This window comes from Pan troglodytes, chromosome 1 (genome assembly GCF_028858775.2).
Source record: "Pan troglodytes isolate AG18354 chromosome 1, NHGRI_mPanTro3-v2.0_pri, whole genome shotgun sequence".
Taxonomy (NCBI): Eukaryota; Metazoa; Chordata; class Mammalia; order Primates; family Hominidae; genus Pan; species Pan troglodytes.
This window is the reverse complement of record NC_072398.2, coordinates 122,663,440-122,682,482: the sequence shown is the minus strand read 5'-3', so window position 1 is coordinate 122,682,482 and position 19,043 is coordinate 122,663,440. Positions and strand designations below refer to the sequence as shown.

The 19,043-nt window shown below is 42.0% G+C and overlaps 2 protein-coding genes across 6 annotated transcripts in view; one reads left to right on the top strand and one right to left on the bottom strand.

Moving 5' to 3' along the window:
* Positions 1-6,452: 6,452 nt before the first annotated feature.
* Positions 6,453-19,043, bottom strand: part of AKNAD1 (AKNA domain containing 1) — a 42,777-nt gene continuing 30,186 nt past the window's right edge. The window contains exons 12-16 of one of the 5 annotated variants that reach the window (XM_016923697.4): positions 15,495-15,617; positions 15,299-15,406; positions 12,456-12,537; positions 8,946-9,075; positions 6,453-6,851 (exon numbers count right to left, since the gene is read on the bottom strand). In XM_016923697.4, coding sequence (XP_016779186.3) covers positions 6,720-6,851; positions 8,946-9,075; positions 12,456-12,537; positions 15,299-15,406; positions 15,495-15,617 — 575 coding nt within the window. In that variant the 3' untranslated portion in view covers positions 6,453-6,719. Of the gene's footprint in view, positions 6,852-8,771; positions 9,076-10,773; positions 10,855-12,455; positions 12,538-14,984; positions 15,201-15,298; positions 15,407-15,494; positions 15,618-19,043 lie in introns of those variants that run through there. The other 4 variants (XM_016923701.4, XM_063816176.1, XM_016923704.4 and 1 more) reach the window with 4 other exon arrangements.
* LOC129137336 (proliferating cell nuclear antigen) lies at positions 7,074-8,219 on the top strand. Its single transcript, XM_054668372.1, has one exon. It carries the CDS (start codon positions 7,229-7,231, stop codon positions 8,012-8,014), a length of 786 nt encoding a protein of 261 aa, XP_054524347.1. The 5' UTR covers positions 7,074-7,228; the 3' UTR covers positions 8,015-8,219.

Sequence of the window (19,043 nt, the reverse complement as noted above, 5' to 3'; positions counted from 1 at the left end):
TAAATTAGAAAACCAAAAATCATGAACATTCTAAGAGAAAATAAATATAGAATTTAAAAAATTATTCTGGTTTGTGTTTTCTGTAGGGGAGAGGGGAAAGTTACAAATTTTAAAAGTTCTAAATTAGAGTAACAAAGAAGAAAAGGAATCTACCGTGATATTCCCACCAAGATAACTCCTAATGACTTTTTCAGAAATAACGTAATCTCTATATAGGGTTAGATAATATATGTCTGCAGATGTGTTTTGTTAAACAAAGGGAACATCTTTGTTTCAAATCTCTTCTTTTACTTGCCCTCATAGTGTTCTGTCATACAGCAGACCATAGTTATATTGATTCAGAGTTTTGCTCTTATAAATAATGCTGCATTGTTTGGGTACATACCTTTGCAGACTTACACAGACATTTCCATAATGTAAATTCCTAGCAGTGGTCAGGGGATTTGTGCATTTAAATATTGATGGATATCCATTTTTAATTTTTATGTAAGTAAATCCATCGCTTTTCCATTTTGGCTTCTGAATTTCACATGCTACTTAGAAATACCTTCCACACTCCAGGATTATAAATTTTTGATAGATTCATTCTATTTTTTTACAGGTAACTCACCCATCTGGAATTGATTTTAGTGTAAGAATGTGTGCTAGATATTGTCTCTTAGTACTTGTCATGGCGTCCCATGCCTCCTTACCCCATACCACAGGGGATGAAAGGCTAAACATGAAGTTTTTCAGGTTCTAGGATAAGTAAGGTCTGAACAGTTTATATTCTACCAATGATGTGCACTTGGTCAAGATTTGGAGGCAGAGGCCATCTACTATGCCAGTAAACAATCTCCTGCAGACAGGAATTGTTTGTAGCAACCAGACTCCACATTTTAGTGTCTTGTCACCTGCTTCGTGGGTATGAGTTAATGCTGTGGCAGCAGCACTAGCTTCCTGTCCTTTGGGTCACAGATGGTAAAATGATCGTGGGTCTCCAGTTTCTGCTCCTACTGCTTTTTCAGTGATTTTTGTAACGACCTAATTCTCTGTATTAAATGCCTTTCTGCTTGAAATATCTAGAGAAGTTTGTTTCCTGCACAGAACCCTGACTTGATAGGGTATTTCATAGTGGTCCAGCTTCACTCCTTTCTAAACAGCCAGATGTTATACCAGATCCTATTGGGTAATCTCTCTTTCCCCAACTAATCTGAAATACCACCATTATCATAGACTAAATTTCCATTTGTATTGTGGTCTGTTTCTGGATTCTCTTTTAATGACCTACAGTTTGTTTTGTATTTCTTTTTCCCTATTTCAATTCATGGTATGTTTCAATACGTAGTGGAAGAAGTTCCTATTCCATCCACCTAAATTACTATTATTTTTCAGAAATTTTCTATCAGATTTTTCTAGATGAATTTTAGTATCCTTTTGTTGAGTTCCCAAAAAAAGCCATTTTGGTATTTTCATAGGATTTGCATTGTTCCTAGGTTAATTTAGGAAAAATCAACATCTTTTATAATATTGAAACTTTGATATTCAGGAATGTGAAATGTCTTTTCATTTAAATCTTTATAACCTTCAGAATCTTCATTTTCTTCATATAGTTACTGCACATTGTCAAAATATTTTTGTAGTTCCATTGTGGGTTGAATCTTCTATTATTTTCAAATGGTTTTTTACATATAGAAATTTATTTATTTTTTTTTAAATAGAGACAGAGTCTTGCTATGTTACCCAGGATGGAGTGCAGTCATGTGATCATAGCTCACTGGAATTTTGAACTCCTGGGCCATAGTGATCTTCCTGCCTCAGCCTCCCAAGTAGCCAGGACTACAGGTATGGGCCACCACATCTGGCTAATTTTTGGGTTTTTTTGTTTTTTGTTTTTGTTTTTCTTTTTTTGTATAGACAGTCTCACTGTGTTGCCCTGGCTGGTCTCAAACTCCTGGGCTTAAGCAATCCTCCTTCTCAGCCTCCCAAAGTGTGGGGATTACAGGTGTGAGCCACTGTGCCTGGCCAACTTTTGATATGTTAATCTTACAACTTTACTAAGTATTGATAATAAAGTAATAATATACAAATGCTTACTTAGTGCTTTCTATTATTAATTCATTCCATCTTCTCGTGTATTCCTGTGAGCATAGGTACTGTGATTATCATCTTTATTTTAAAGCTGAGGAAACCGAGACACAAAGAGATGGATGTAACTTGGTGTGGATGAGTGCATGGAAAGGAAGGGCCTGGCACAATAAACAGCCCTCTTTGCAAACTACGCATGAAAACAATATATCTCCAGTAAGAGGATTAGTTTTTGGTGTCTGCATTTTATCTGAGATCTTTGTGTGCCTCAGTAACTCCCTCTCCAGGGTTAGAACATGTGTGGAATAGGTATTTAGATTAATCCAATGGCCTGGAACAAATGGAACTAAGAGTGTGATGACAGCAAACACTGGACTGTTTATTCATTTGATCACTTGACATCTCAGTGACCACTTTACCCTGATCACACTGATATCGGATGTTTTGAGTCCTGTATTTCACATATATGTTAAGCTTTGAATTGCAGAGACCCTTTGTTTACTAAATCTCTTATGAATTTGAAGCCATAAGACATCATCTCACATAAATTCCTTGTATAAGCTGATTTTTCCCCCCATAGAATTAGCAATTACAGGCCAAAGCAGGAGGATCACTTGAGCCCAGGAGTTTGAGACGAGCCTGAGCAACATAGTGAGACCACATCTTTTTTTTTTTTTTTTTCATTCTATGAATATTCCAAAAGTGAGACCACATCTTTATAAAAAAAGGAAAAAAAAAAAAAAGCTGGGTGTGGTGACACGTACCTGTGATCCCAGCTACTACTCAAGAGGCTGAGGCAGGAGGATTGCTTGAACCAAGGAGGTGGAGGCTGCAGTGAACTGTGATCACACCACTGCACTTCAGCCTGGGCGAGAGTCAGTCCCTGTCTGAAAAAAAAATTACAGGTTTTGATTTCAAGACCCAGAAAAAGACTTTTTTGTTGTTGCAACCAATGGAAACCATTTATTCACTGTCTCTGAAACACAGCTTTGCTTCCTGTTGAAATGTGCTTTATTTATAAAGTACAGTGGATTCACATTCTTCAATCATATTAGTAAATAAATAAGGATATCTTTATTAATCCTGTTATCCTGGTTCCTAGACCCTTAGCCTTCACTGCTCCAGGATCACAATAGGAGTTCACAAGATCTCAAAAGTCTTGGATTTGAGCCCCAAAGGGCCTGACCCCACAGTTTATTGTGTAAGATACGACACCTCCATAACTCAGTTCTTCCCTAGGTATTTTGTACCCATTGTAAGTCCTATTGGAATGCAAGCAGATTTCTTCTAAAATCAAAGGAGCAAGAAATGTCTTCCTTCTATAGGAAAATTTTTAACACCAAAATAATGTTTTTTCTATTAAATATAAACACATTCGTATTTAGTACAAATTAGGCCTATTTTATATAATTCATTAACAGCAAGATTATAATAGAAAGGATAAAAAGATGAGATTTCTTTTGCAAACTATAATAGTTAACTAAAGGGGATGGCTAGAACTTTGTCTTAAAGATGATAGGCCGGGCGCAGTGGCTCACGCCTGTAATCCCAGCACTTTGGAAGGCCGAGGCAGGCAGATCACCTGAGGTCAGGGATTGGAGACCAGCCTGACCAACATGGCGAAATCCCATCTCTACTAAAAATACAAAAATTAGCTGGGTGTGGTGGTGGGTGCCTGTAATCCCTCGGGAGGCTGAGGCAGGAGAATCACTTGAACCTGGGAGGCAGAGATTGCAGTGAGCCGAGATCCCGCAATTGCACTCCAGCCTGGGCGACAGAGTGAGACTCCGTCTCAAAAAAAATAAAAATAAAAAAAAATAATAAAAAGATGATAAAAAGCCCTCTATAGACAGTCCCATTGCATCCTGCTGGCAGCTTCCAGCGGCCAGAGCACAGCTAGACCTTGGAGTAAATACTGAGAGGCCTGTGCACCCTGGAGACTGCCAGGTGTTTCTTTACAGCCCTCAGGCAATGCTGAGTCCCTTGATGCCAGCATTAGGGGTACCATTACTTTTACTTCACAAGCTTGTTTTTCTCGTTTATTACTCGAACAGAATTAGAAGAGAGGTCATTAGAATTGACACAAGAATTGCATGAGGGAGGAGATGGCCAAGACTACAGAATCAGTAAGTATAAAATTATCCTTGTAAATCAGAGCCTAGTGTCTTTGTGGAACTCCTTAAGGGCATTGCCTGCCCTTTTTTGCTATTTCTTAGATTAGTCGTGTTGCAGTGATTGCTCATAATGACCCCTAATCTTCAAGGAAATGGAAAATTACATTTAGAATATGGTTTGATAAAGCAGAAATGGGCCATATTTTTAAATCAAAAATGATTATAATTACCAATTTCTATAAATGTTAATTTGAGGGATTTAGAAATATTCGTTAATGGTAGACGTTTCTAACCAAGGTTCCATGGATTTGTTTCATGGTGTCCATGAACTTTTAAAAATGAATGTATTCTTTTCCACGAGAAGGCAGAGCATGGGGGAAGGGAGACTCCATAGCTTTCACCAGATTCCCAAAAAATGAGCCCAAAAAAGGTTAAGAACTAATGAATCATATAAGAACACTTCAAGCCAGAGAAGTATATAATTTTAAACTTGGGGATGAGATAGTGGTACTAACATACAAAACAGATTAGCAAGTTGCGATTAAATTTAGATATGTGATGATACTGGAAGCCTCTTGGAACTGCCAAAAACCAAAATGTCAACAAATTGAGTCTAATGACCTAATTGGCTTTTATTAGCAATTTATGAATCAGGCAGCATCTTATCTATGAAATAGAAAGGCTGAGCACAGGAGTGGGCTTTATAGGCAGAAAAAAACAGAAGGGAATGGAAACAAGGAACAAAAGGTGTCTTTATATGGGTTAAAGCAGAGGGGACTTCCTTATGCCAGCTCAGGTTGACGGGGCCCCTTGTAATGGGATACTGTGAATGTTCTGGGTCTTTTTTTTTTTCTTTTAAACTGACCTATTGTAAAGTTCAGTTTGATTACATGGCACCTAGCATGAGTGACTCCATTCTAGTTTGGTCTGGTCTATTGGGGTCCCCTGTAGGAGCTTAGTCCAAAAAAATGACCTCCCATAAGTTTTATTTAATAGAACATACACAGTTTAAGCTCTGTTTTTTCTAATACCAGCCATAGTTCCTTGCTATCTTCCTTACAGTGCCACAGCCTGAAGTAAATTTGGCCATAAAGTCAGAGGTATTTTCAGACTGACCTGTGCATTATCTCTTCCAGGGCACCCTAAACCAATTTACAAACCCCAAAGTTAAAAACAGTCCATTCTCCAGCCAGCTAGATGAATACCAGCTGCCCACACTGGCACGAAAATCTAAAGTGGGAATAGATTCAACTCCCTCCTGACCACTGAGCCAAACTCTGGGAGTTGGGAAACCATTTGTTGAATGTCTAGGGTGAATGAAAATCAGAAGTTTCAGGGAAGGGGGAAAGAGCCAATACCCTGCTGTGCTGTCACTAAGGAGGTAATAAATCACTCTTAAAGAAGGAAAGCAAAAGCTTGATCTGGAAGGAAAAAAAAAAAAGCCTGCTCTGGTCTGCATGAAAATGTACTTAATCTCTGGTACACAGTTTTAATGAATTGTCTTTTCCAAAATTTCATTAAGGCTATTATTTTCACATATTTCTGACTTCAAGCGATCTTTAAACAAATAATTTTGACTTATAAGTATATTGCGAGAATTTCATATAGTACAGAAAAGAAGGTAAAAACCCCTTTCTCCCCCAAAACTCCCAGTTTCCTTTACTAGAGGTTCACTTCAGATTTTTAGGTATCTTTCCTGAAAATATGTATGCGCTTTAAAAAAAAATACACAAATGAAGAGCCAGGCACATTGGTGTGTGCCTGTAGTCCCAGCCACTTAGTAGGCTAAGGCGGGAGGATTGTTTGAAGTTCAAGTCCAGCCTGGGCAACATAGAAAGACCCCAGAGGTTACAACTCTCTATATATATGCTTAGGCATCTTGCTTCTTTCACTGACTTTTGCAGATAATCCAACCTCATTCTTTTCGGTGGCTACAAAGTATTGTCATTTATGAATCATCACAGGGGGTATTTAGATTAGTTCCCCCTTGGGGTTGTTACCATCAGTGCTCCAGTGCCCTTCCCTGTACATATATCATGCCACATTGTGTGGCTTATATGTAAAAGAAATTCCTAGAAGTGGAATTGCTGCTCTGAAGGTACATGATTTGGAATTTGTGGAACTTGGTAGATATTACCAAATAGTCTTCCAAAAAGGTTGCATTTCCGCCAACAGCATATGAGAGTACCAGTTTCCCTCCATCCTCACTAACACAGGGTTTCTTCAAACTTTAATCTTTTTTCAGACTAATAGATAAAAGGAAATTCATTGTTTTGTTTTGATTTCTTTTATTATGAGTTAAGAACATAGATTTATTTTAAAATAAATACTTGTTGGTTGCTTTTGATTTTAAGAATCAGAAGTCCTTTCTTTTTTCTTTTTCCTTTAAGTACTTTGTGTTACCCATTTCTTATGGTTTCTGTGTTTTCTCTAGAAAGTCATCTTCCTAAATTGTGTAGTAAGTAAAATACATTTTGGGGGAAGATCAAGTTTTCTTTGCATTTTTTTCTTTTGAATCCTTGGTAGCCTAGCGTTGAACTAGTATTTCAGTCGATTCCTCCACCTCTGTGCTTTAGCAAGGTCTTCTGCAATCGTTTTAATCATTTGATCTGTAGTTTCTTTCAAAATGGTTGCTGTCCTTAGGGCATGATCCAAAGCCGAGTTTAAAATCTACAGAGGAAAAGTCCACACATTTTAATTACATAAACTAACTGCTGTTTCTGTTCTTTGGGTTCTCTCATTATTAAACACTACAAGGTGGAATTTGGGGAGTATTCCTGTTTTCCTCTTGGTCTATTTCTGTTTTTGAGGGTTGGTTTCCTAGGAGACCAGTCTGAGATGGAATATATTTGTTAGGGAAAGGGATTGAAAAAAAGACCAGCACGTGATTAAACGGTTGCAGGCGCAGCAGAGTGGTCGTTGTCTTTCTAGGTCTCAGCCTGTCGTCGCGACGTTCGCCCGCTCGCTCTGAGGCTCCTGAAGCCGAAACCAGCTAGACTTTCCTCCTTCCCGCCTGCCTGTAGCGGCGTTGTTGCCACTCCGCCACCATGTTCGAGGCGCGCCTGGTCCAGGGCTCCATCCTCAAGAAGGTGTTGGAGGCACTCAAGGACCTCATCAACGAGGCCTGCTGGGACATTAGCTCCAGCGGCGTAAACCTGCAGAGCATGGACTCGTCCCACGTCTCTTTGGTGCAGCTCACCCTGCGGTCTGAGGGCTTCGACACCTACCGCTGCGACCGCAACCTGGCCATGGGCGTGAACCTCACCAGTATGTCCAAAATCCTCAAATGCGCCGGCAATGAAGATATCATTACACTAAGGGCCGAAGATAACGCGGATACCTTGGCGCTGGTATTTGAAGCACCAAACCAGGAGAAAGTTTCAGACTATGAAATGAAGTTGATGGACTTAGATGTTGAACAACTTGGAATTCCAGAACAGGAGTACAGCTGTGTAGTAAAGATGCCTTCTGGTGAATTTGCACGTATATGCCGAGATCTCAGCCATATTGGAGATGCTGTTGTAATTTCCTGTGCAAAAGACGGAGTGAAATTTTCTGCAAGTGGAGAACTTGGAAATGGAAACATTAAATTGTCACAGACAAGTAATGTCGATAAAGAGGAGGAAGCTGTTACCATAGAGATGAATGAACCAGTTCAACTAACTTTTGCACTGAGGTACCTGAACTTCTTTACAAAAGCCACTCCACTCTCTTCAACGGTGACACTCAGTATGTCTGCAGATGTACCCCTTGTTGTAGAGTATAAAATTGCTGATATGGGACACTTAAAATACTACTTGGCTCCCAAGATCGAGGATGAAGAAGGATCTTAGGCATTCTTAAAATTCAAGAAAATAAAACTAAGCTCTTTGAGAACTGCTTCTAAGATGCCAGCATATACTGAAGTCTTTTCTGTCACCAAATTTGTACCTCTAAGTACATATGTAGATATTGTTTTCTGTAAATAACCTATTTTTTTCTCTATTCTCTGCAGTTTGTTTAAAGAATAAAGTCCAAAGTCAGATCTGGTCTAGTTAACCTAGAAGTATTTTTGTCTCTTAGAAATACTTGTGATTTTTATAATACAAAAGGGTCTTGACTCTAAATGCAGTTTTAAGGATTGTTTTTGAATTTAAATAAAGTTACTTGAATTTCAAACAAAAAAAAAAAAAAAAAAAAAAAAAAAAAAAAAAAAAAAAAAAAAAAAAAAAAAAGAAAAAAAGACCAGCACGTGACTGATGAGCATGAATCAGAGGGTGAGGTCAGCCGCCAGCTGGGCTGTTTCCCTGCCGCAGAGAAAGAGAAAAAAAGAACAGCTCTTAGCGGCCATTGATGGGGATTGGGGGGCCATAACCACTGAGAGGGGGTATTCAGGGATACAGCGCATGCGTATGGAAACATTTGAAAGTGGCCTGGGGATTCGAGTTAGTGATTTGAAATAGGAAACTGTTGGCAACTCTGATCACAGTGTCACTGGAACAGACCCAGTGCCTTCAACCCCCGGCCAGGGAAATCCTGTAGCTGAGGCACCACCCACAAATCACTTTCTCCAGGAAATTTCCCTTGGAACCAATTTAGAATAATACAAACCTTGCGGCTGCTGAGGCTGTGTGTCTTTAGCTTAGTTCTGAGCACAAAATGGTCTTTAGCAGAGCATTTTCTGAAGCTCTGATACTGTAATAACTTAAGAGCTGCCAGTTCTGTGGGCATCAAGATCAAACTTACGAGCTGCAATGCTTCTCGAATGATTTTCTAAGTCCTCACCTCAGATTTTATTTCTTCAGTGCTATCAAAGTCACATAAGGATTTGCTTCCAGAAATCCTGCAGGAGTAGAAACGGGGTGAGGGTGTTGCAGGGTCTGAGCTGTAGGTCATGAAAGCCTGAAGTTTTTTTCTGGAAGACAAAAGCACACTGATACTTGTGTCAAGCGCCACCCTCAAGCACACTCCTGTTCACGTCAGCTCTGTGGTCGGTAATGGCTCTGTGTGGTTTGGGTGTGGGTGGATTCGTGCACCCGCTGCCCTCCTAGCTCTCACACTCCCATGTGGCTGACCGCAGCTGGCTTCAGAAAATGGTTGTTGCCATGACCATGCGGGTGTTTTCTCCCGGAATTGATCTCCTTTTCCTCTAGTACAGAAAGAGGCAAGACTCTAAAGACATTTTTTATTCCGTTTTCATTCTTTTGGAGCCAACTTTCTTTTTTTTTTTTTTTTTTATTTATTATTTTTTTTTTTTTGAGACAGAGTCTCGCTCTGTTGCCCAGGCTGGAGTGCAGTGGTGTGATCTCTGCTCGCTGCAAGCTCCGCCTCCCGGGTTCACGCCATTCTCCTGCCTCAGCCTCCCGAGTAGCTGGGACTACAGGCGCCCGCCACCACGCCCGGCTAATTTTTTGTATTTTTTTTAGTAGAGATGGGGTTTCACCGTGTTAGCCAGGATGGTCTCGATCTCCTGACCTCGTGATCCGCCCGCCTCGGCCTCCCAAAGTGCTGGGATTACAGGCGTGAGCCACCGCGTCCGGCCTTTTGGGGCCAACTTTCTACCTTGCATTTTTATAAAACAAATACACAAAACTGCCAATTGCAGGTACCTTGGGTTGAGTTCATTCTGGCACCAGTGAGCTTTCACCCCAAGGAGGCAGAAGCAGTCAAAAAATAAAAGCAGCTCCTTTTGAAGTAAACAGGCTCCCCTTGCCTGCTACACTGTGATTGGTTCTCTCTCAGGGATGGGCCAGAAGTCTGCACTAGGTGAGTGAGGGGTGCAGGGCCACTGGGCTGTTCAGGTTGTGCAGAGCATGGCTCTAGGGGGTTATTTGCATAGTCTGTGAAGGGCACTGCCTGGAGTTAGGCTTTTCTCAAGCATGAGCAGTGGCCCTGAGGGATGCCATGAGAACTTGCCTGTTGACAGAGCAGTCATAGAGCCACCCTCACAGCTTCCTCCGGCTTCAGGTTTCCTCTGTTAAGCATTACTTTGGTGCATAAAACACTTGTGAGCAATATCATCTCCAGAAAATATCCTTTCATCCCTCTCCCCTACCATAGGAGCATCAATTGGTTCTGCAAGTTATTTTAACACATTGGATTGATCCTCCAGGCAAGAGGTGGTCCAGCATCCGGGGCCCCTAACTAATGAAATACTCTGGGCAGGGGATAGCAGAGTGGTGCAGAGTCCCCTCTCTCCCCATATCCCATCAGTCTCCACTGTCAACAGTATAACAGCCATTGCTTGCTGAGTACTTATTATGAGCCTGGTACCATTCTAAGTGCTTTGTATGTATGGACTCAGTCCTCAATGAGTTTGGCACCATTATGATTCCCACTTTACATGCGGGGAAATGGAGGCACAGGTCAAGGAACCTGCCCAAGGACACAGAACCAAGACAAACCCAAGAAGTCGGCCAGGCATGGTGGCTCACGCCTGTAATCCCAGCACTTTGGGAGGCCGAGGTGGGTGAATCACCTGAGGTCAAGAGTTGGAGCCCAGCCTGGTCAACATAGCAAAACCCCGTCTCTACTAAAAATACAAAAATTAACTGGGCATGGTGGCGGGTGCCTATAATCCCAGCTACACGGGAGGCTGAGGCAGGAGACTCACTTGAACCTGGTGGGGCAGAGGTTGCAGTGAGCCATGATCGTGCCACTTCACTCCAGCCTGGGCGAAATAGTGAAACTCCATCTCAAAAAAAACAAAAAAAAAAAACAAGAAGTCTCCAAAGGTCACGTTCTTAAACACTGTGCTAGACTATGGTAGAGGGTAGTAGGTTCAGACTGAGTGGCTCTGAGTGCAGAGCCTGAATTGTTAGCCACTCTGCTGCACTATTGGTTCTGTCTCTTAAATAGCTCTTGAATGAATACACAGACTTTTCTCTTTCCATCTCCACCACCCTTGGTCAAGCTGCATCATCTCACCTGAATTATTGCACTTGCCTCTTATTTGGCATTTGTCCTCCAATCTTAACTCCTCTAATTCGTTTCCACTCCTTCAGTAGCTAGACTGACCCTTCAAAACACTAAGAAACTTTTTTAATTCCCTGATTAAAAAACTTAATTGGGTGGGCCTGCCACAGTGGCTCATGCCTGTAATCCCAGTGCTTTGGGTGACTGAGGTAGGAGGTAGGAGGATTGCTGAGGCTAGGAGTTCAAGTCAGCCTGGGAAACATAGTAAGACCCCATCTCTACCAAAAAAAAAAAAAAAAAGTAGCTAGTTGTGGTATCACATGCCTGTACTCCCAGCTACCCAGGAAGCTGTGCCAGGAGGATCACTTGAGCCGAGGAGGTCAAGGCTGCAGTGAGCCAAGATTGCACTCCAGCCTGGGCAACAAAGCAAGACCCTGCCTCAAAAAAAAATTTTTTTTAACTTCACTGGGGGGCCAGACACCTGTAATTCCAGTGCTTTGGGTGACCAAGGTGGGAAGATCACTTGAGGTCAGGAGTTCGAGACTAGCCTGGGCAACATAACAAGACTCTGTCTCTACAAATTTTTTTTTAAATGTGCACCTATAGTCCTAGCTACTCAGGAGGCTGAGGCGGGAGGATGACTTGAGCCCAGGAGTTCAAGGCTGCAGTGAGATATGATCACCACTGCACTCCATCCTGGGTGACAGAGGGAGACCCTATCTCTAAAAATAAAAATGAATTAACAGCAAAAAAAAAAAAAAAAAAAAAACAAAACAACCCTAATTGGCTTCCTCTTGCTCCTAAGATTCTGAAATACTTCCTGGAGCTGACAAGTCTCTGTACGGTCTGGCCCTGACAATTCCACCAACCTTTCCTCATCAGCCTCATCTTGCTCCACTGCCGCTCCCTCTTTTGGGTTCCAGCCACACCATTCCTGAACTTGCCAAGTGCCTTCTCACAACAGGAAGCTTTCCTAGACTGGAATGTTCTTCACTGCTCCCAGATCCCCTTGCTAGTTCGTTCATACTTATCCTTCGAAGCTCAGCTTCCCTGAGCCCCCAAATTAGGTCAATGGGACTTTGTACATCCCCTTCTTGGCACTTACAAAGACTATGCGGCTTCTCTGCCAAAAAAGTAAGCTCTGTGAGGGCAGGGACAGTGGCTGACTTTGTCCTGTGTTCTCAGTACCTAGTACAATGACTTGGTTTATTGAATAAACAAATGAATGATTGAAGGATTAGATAGGTTTAGGTTTGAATCCTGGCTCTACTCCTAATCATCTAGGTTATCTTGGGGTAGGTAGTTAATGCACTATCAAGTACACTGTATCCACCCAACCAATGAGAAATATTTTGTTACTGATAATGAAATAATACTTACTTTCCTGGTGTGGGCTCATGTTCACCTTTAAAGGATTTTGAATTCACTCTCTGAGAACAGATCCGTTTGGGTTTTAAAAAAGCTGAAAAATGTTAGCTATCATTAAATTCAGAGTATCAAAAATGAGCCCCAAATGGTGCCTATGTATCATTCCTTGAACTTTTTGTATGAATGAAATATTTCATAAAATTTTAATAAATCAGAAAACTGGGAAACATAGACAACAAAGAACTTTTGCTGGGCGCGGTGGCTCACGCCTGTAATCCCAGCACTTTGGGAGGCTAAGGTGGGAGGATTGTTTGAGGCCAGGAGTTTGCGACCAATCTTCCCTGTCTCTACAAAAAAAAAATTCATAAACCCCTTCCATACTAACTATACATTTTTTGTTAACTTAGCTGGGCATGGTGGCATGTGCCTACAGTTTTGTAGCTACTTAGGAGGCTGAGGCAGGAGGTTCACTAGAGCCCAGAAGTTCAAGGAAGCATTGAGCTATGATCACATCACTGCCCTCCAGCCTGGGCGACAGAGCTAGACCCTGTCTCTAAAAATGAAATTTTTAATAAAGAACTTTCTATGAAGATTCTGAACTTAGGAAAAGAAATTCAATTTTAAAGGGAGTTTTAGGCCAGGCGTGGTGGCTCATGTTTTTAATCCCAGCACTTTGGGAGGCCGAGGTGGGCACATCACCTGAGGTCAGGAGTTCAAGACCAGCCTGGTCAACATGGTGAAACCCTGTCTCTACTAAAAATACAAAAATTAGCCGGGTGTGGTGGTGGGTGCCTGTAATCCCAGCTACTTGGGAGACTGAGGCATGAGAGTCACTTGAACCCAGGAGGTGGAGGTTGCAGTGAGCCAAGATAGTGCCACTGCACTCCAGCCTGGGTGACAGAGTGAGACTCTGTATCAAAAAACAAAACAAACAAAAAAAAGGTTTTATTAGCAGATAGAAACCAGGAGTTTAGGTTCCCTGGGTGCTTGCTGTGTGATCTGTGCATGACATCTGGCTTCTCTGGGTTTAACAACCACATCATCTGATAAATGGAGAAATAATATCTTCCAAGAGGTTGGGCCAAATGGATTTCTGAAATCCTCTTCAATTTTAGGAGTTAAGATTCTAGGAGTAGAAAATAATGATTATGTTACAAAGACAATTCCAGAAAATAGAGTCTAAACACAGAAGGAAAATGTGGAAAAGTCACCATGGAAAACAAGAAGAAAGACAGATAAAGGAAAAGAGACGAGTCAGTGGCCAAGAAATCTGCCTTCTCTGTCACCAAGGCTCCCTTCTCCCCTTCCCTTTCCCTCTTCTTCTTCTTCTCTCTGTCTTCCCCTCGTTCTCCCTCCAGGTCTCCTGTCTTATTCATTGGTGTCAAGTAGCCAGGCTTCACTCACACTCAGGAGGCTCCCGTTGGACAAAGGACGCTGGGAGAGATTGTCCCTCAGACATGCAAGGCAGGGCAGAAGCCAGAAACCAAGATTTAGTCATGCTGACCACCTAGACTTGGGGCATGATGAAGAGGCACTAATGAGCTCAATCTTGATTCTTTGGTGGTCTCCAAATGTAATTTTGGATTTTACTGGAAACTCAGAGTTAGAAAGCACCACAGTGTCACCTGGTCCGGTTCTAGTCCAGTGTACAGATCTACAGCTTCCAGACAAAATCCATTGCCTTCCAGTCCACAGATGAGCTCACAACCTCCTGCCACAGCCCCCTCCATTTTCTGTCTGCTCTAGTTGCTGTAAGGGTCTTTGTAACCTGGAGGAAAAGCTGCCTCCTTATGACTTCTACCCCCTTAGTTAGCTAATGGAGTTCAAGATCACATTGTGGATGAATCCATTGCAGCCCTCGTTCGTATACTGGCATGACAAGTGTCACAGGCTGTAGACCTCAAAACCAAGGAGATAGTGAAGAAATCTGCCCTGTGGCTTCTCCAGTCTTAGTGACTGTCACTTCAAAAGAATACATGCAATTGGAGGATGTGGCAGCTGGAGGTGGGGAGGGGAGACACAGCTGAGGTCAGTCAGGTAAATGACATTCTTAAGTCTTGGGCACTGGCCATCAAGAAAGATAAGAAACATTCTCCCTGGTGCCCTCTCCCAGAGAAGGAGAGGAAGAGCTCTGAAGGTAGGAGGGCAAGGATGTAGCACCTGTCAGAGAACCAGGTATAGCTGTCGTTCAGTGGTAAAACTAGGAGTATTTCCTTCCCTCCTTCCTGTTCCCTTGGCACACTTTGCCCTGCTTTTTGAACTTACCCCATTTTGCTTTGAGCTCTCCTTATTTGGGTATGAGTTTCTTTCTTTCAAGAGCTTGGGAAGGAGCAGTCATTCCCAAGATGTATTTAAAAACACATCTTTTTAAATATGTGTTTGTAGGGTTTTAATTTTTTTTCAAAGACAGCAAATTTTTGCATTGGAAGTTAGCAACATGATGTCTATGGAGTGTAAAAATAGTCTACTTCTCTACATGCTGACTCTTAGTAGGGATATATGTAAAGCATTAGCCACCTCTGAATAGTAACAATAATAGTAGTGATTATCCAGTAAGTCATTTATTTGTTCAGCAAACATTTATGGGTTGCTACCAACTTGCACTGGCGTAGCCCTTAATAACTTTCAAAGTCCTTGGTCACTGCGATTTCATATTTTCCAGCCCCAGCTCAGCCTCTTGCCATCCAGATGTAGGGCTGGATTTGGAAGTGTCAGGTGAGTGCACAAGACCTGGGCAGCAAAATGGAGAGGCCAGGGCTTCCCAGATGGAAGCAGTGGCCAGTGTCATGTGAATGTCCCATACCTGGGACATTAGGTTGTTGATATGGATGGGGTCATGCAGGAGATGTACTTACAGGGTGAAGAGTTTTTACTTTCATCTAAAGAATGGGGCTGGGCAAAGGCACCTCTTTTGCTATGATTTGAGTAATTCTGTCCTGGAGTGTTGTATCTATAATGAAATTCTGGGAAGAAAAGATTAAAAATACAGTTAATTGCCTGGGAACAGTGACTGTCCCCACTCGCCTTTCTGAGGCCCCAGGTGAGTGTTACCTTTAGTTGGTTCTTTCCCGCAGGCTCTTCGGGAGGTAGGAATCTTAGTGCCACAGTCCTGACATTTGTTACTCTGCATTTCAGTGCCAGAATCAGAACAGAAGCTGTGTCCTGTATCAGAATCTGAAAAAGCCCAAGTTGCAAGAATGAAGGGTAAGTGTCTTGATTATAGTCATAAAATATGGTGTGGAGAGCAGAGCTGTAACTGTGCAGGGTATGTGTTTGGCACCAAAGTGCTTAATGTCCCGGCTGTGTCACCAAGAGCAGTTGCCAGCCTGGGGTAACATTTGGGATTCCCTTCTGACAACTGAGAAATGTTTTGATAATTAACATTTCTTGTATGAAAATCTCAAGATGTAGCATACATATTTAGGCTTAGTAAAGGTCTGCTGAATGAATGGATCTGCGGCAATTTGGCCCACTGAACTATCAGACAACCTTGTATTTGTATTTGTTTTTCCATAGTTGGCCTGATACATCCACATTCTTTCTCTCAGACCCTGCTGTGGCCAAGAGCTTGTATTTTGTCATCCAGACAACTGGAAAGATGGGTTTCTTCTATGTGACATTCATAAGCCTATAAGGGAACCTGAATCATGACTTTGCTCTCTTAGCCTCAAAGAAGCTAGTAGCAGACAGCATGTGTATCTGGTGCAGGTCTAGAACCTGTCTGGCAGGCTGTGGACGGAACAGCACTCCAGGTAAGGCCAGAGTATGAAAGCCTGGGGCCAGGCGGGTGAGCATGTCAGGACTGAATGTCCAAGCAACATCTCGCTGCAGGACAGATGCTGCAGTGACAAAGCCTCTTCCAATGCTTCTTGCCTTACTGAACTCATGGTTAGACTCATTTTTAACATTATCTTTCAAAGTATTTTAAAGTGAAGTCATCCCTGGCTGACATCTTGACTTTTAACATATTATACAATATATAGTAACTTCATTGTATAATAACAAATCCATTTCATATTAGCAAATGGAATGAGTTTGAAGGCCCAGGGTTGAAGCCTGGCTCTGCTACTTATTAGCTATGATGGTTGAAAATATGTTTACAAATTCTTTAACGTGCTATTTTTATTTTTTTTGAGCCAAGGTTTCATTCTGTTGCTCCCAGGCTGAAATGCAGTGGCTCAATCATAAGCCTCAACCTTCTGTGTTTTTTTTGTTTTGTTTTGTTTTTATGTTTAAATATTGGGTCCCTATGTTGTCCAGCCTGGTCTTGAACTCCTGGGCTCAAGCAATCCTGGTTCAGCCTCCCAAAGTGCTGGGATTACAGACATAAGCCACCACACCCAACTGACACTCTTTAAAATGTACAGCCTAATTCCTCTCTCCTTGAGTATAGGCTGGGTTTAGTGACTCACTTCTAACAAATAAAATAAAGCGGTAGTGATGGCATCTAACTTCCAAACCTAGGCCATGAAAGACACTGAAGCTTCCATCTCGGTATTTCTCTCTTGGATCACTTGCTCTGGGGGAAGCTGGCTGCCATGTCATAATGACACTCAAGCAGCCTATTGGAGAGGCCCACATGTCGGGGAACTGAGACCTCCTGCCAATGCTCATGTGAGTGAGCCATCTTGGAAGCAGATCTTCCAGCCCCAGTCAAGCCCTCAGATGACGGCATCCTTGGCTGACATCTTGACCAAACCTCAGGAGAGACCCTGAGCCTGAACCACCCAGCTAAAGTGCTCCCAAATTCCTGACCCACAGAAACTCTAAGATGATAAATGTTTGTTGTTTTCAGCCTTAAGTTCTGGGATACTTTGTTACACAGCTATAGATAGCTAATACACTCACACTCACTCTTTGGTCCTGTCAAGTCACTTAATTTCTCTGAGCCTCTAGTTCCTTATCTATAAAATAAAGATAATCATTCCTGCATTACAGGGATGTTGTGAGAGTTATGTGACATACACTGGCAACAGTTTTCAAACTTTTGATTCCAGAACCCTTTTACACTCTTAAAATTGAGGACCCTAAACAGCCTTTGTTTCTGTGGTTTTAATCTACCATAAAATGATAATATATACCATTTTATATACCTGAGGTGAAAATCCCCCCTCATTGGAGAACAGCTAGCATTCAACATTCAGTCCACTGCAGATGGATTGGTAGAGAAGTACTAATATATAGATTACTAGTCATTTTTTGCTTGTGCGAATCATTTAGATTTCCCAAAACTAAATGAGCAGTTCCAAGGTGCTTTTTTTTAGAATTTTAAACTGAGACGTTTAAAAGATAATTTTATTTATTATGGCATTTAAAAAGTAATAAATCCATGTCATATTAACAAAATAGCAGTTTTTAATGAAAATAACTATTTCTAAAAAATTTAGTGAGAAGAGTGGCATCATTTTACGTTTTGGCAAATATCTTGAATATCTGGCTTAATAAAAGGCAACTGGATTCCATAACTGCATCTCCATAAGTTGCCTGTAATACTAGCGTTGCACAGCTATATGGCTGGTAAAGGAAGGACCTGGTGGCCCCCCCGAAAGGGTTTCAGGAAACCCCAGGGACCCTCCGATTACACCTGGAAAACCCCTACTTTGTTATACCATCTGGCATAATACGTCTTCAATCAATGAACCCTATTATTATTTGGAAATGTGTCATCTACAGAGAAGCCAGTGCAGAACCAAGTGTGACATAACAGAAGGCAGAGCTGGAGGCATGGCTCTGGGCCACAGGCAGTGCAGATGTAAGAAAGCCTGGGTAGCTCTCCAGTGCAGCTTCCTGGTGCATAAGCTGGGGAGACAAGCTGGGTAGGTAGGTTAGGCTCAGAGGTGATTTTTAAGCTCAGAAGCTGCCTGAGCAGAGGCCTCCAGCCCCACCTCTTCTCCCAGGGCAGTTCTGCTAGATGTTTCTCTCCTTAAACTATCTTTGAAGAAAGGATCTTATGACTAAAAGCCATTGAATTGCGTGTACTGGGGCACCTCCCAGCTCCAACTTTCTTTGCTTCTATGAAATGCATATATCCAAAGCAGCAGCAATTCTCACGTAGCCAGTAACCTTACCAGGTACAGTTATGGGTCATGTGGGAAGGATGAGGATGGACAGACTGAATGACATCTTGTGATTGAGTCCATGGAGTCCTTCATTTTCAGCTAGAAACAGGTGTTCATGCTTTACTCTACTTAACCACATCTTATTGAAAGTGATTCTTTTTTTCTTTTCTTTTCTTTTCTTTTTTTTCTTTTTTTTTTTTTTTTTTTTGAAACAGGGTCCTACTCTGTCGCCCAGGCTGGAGTACGGTGGCATGATCATGGCTCACTGCAGCCTCAACCTCCCGGACTCAAGCAATCTTCCCACCTTAGTCTCCCAAGTAGCTGGGACTACAGGCGTGAGCCACCACACCTGGCTAATTTTTGTATTTTTTTTGTACAGATGGAATGTCACCATGTTGGCCAGGCTGGTCTTGAACTCCTGAGCTCAAGTGATCCACCCGCCTCAGCCTCCCAAAGTGCTGGAATTACAGGCATGAGCCCCCATGCCCAGCCTATTAATTCTTTACATTTTGCAAATAAATAAATACAACATGCAACATCC

Bases quoted from the DNA above. Each gene is read 5' to 3' on its own strand.
- LOC129137336 (XM_054668372.1), top strand. From the start codon at position 7,229: ATGTTCGAGGCGCGCCTGGTCCAGGGCTCCATCCTCAAGAAGGTGTTG.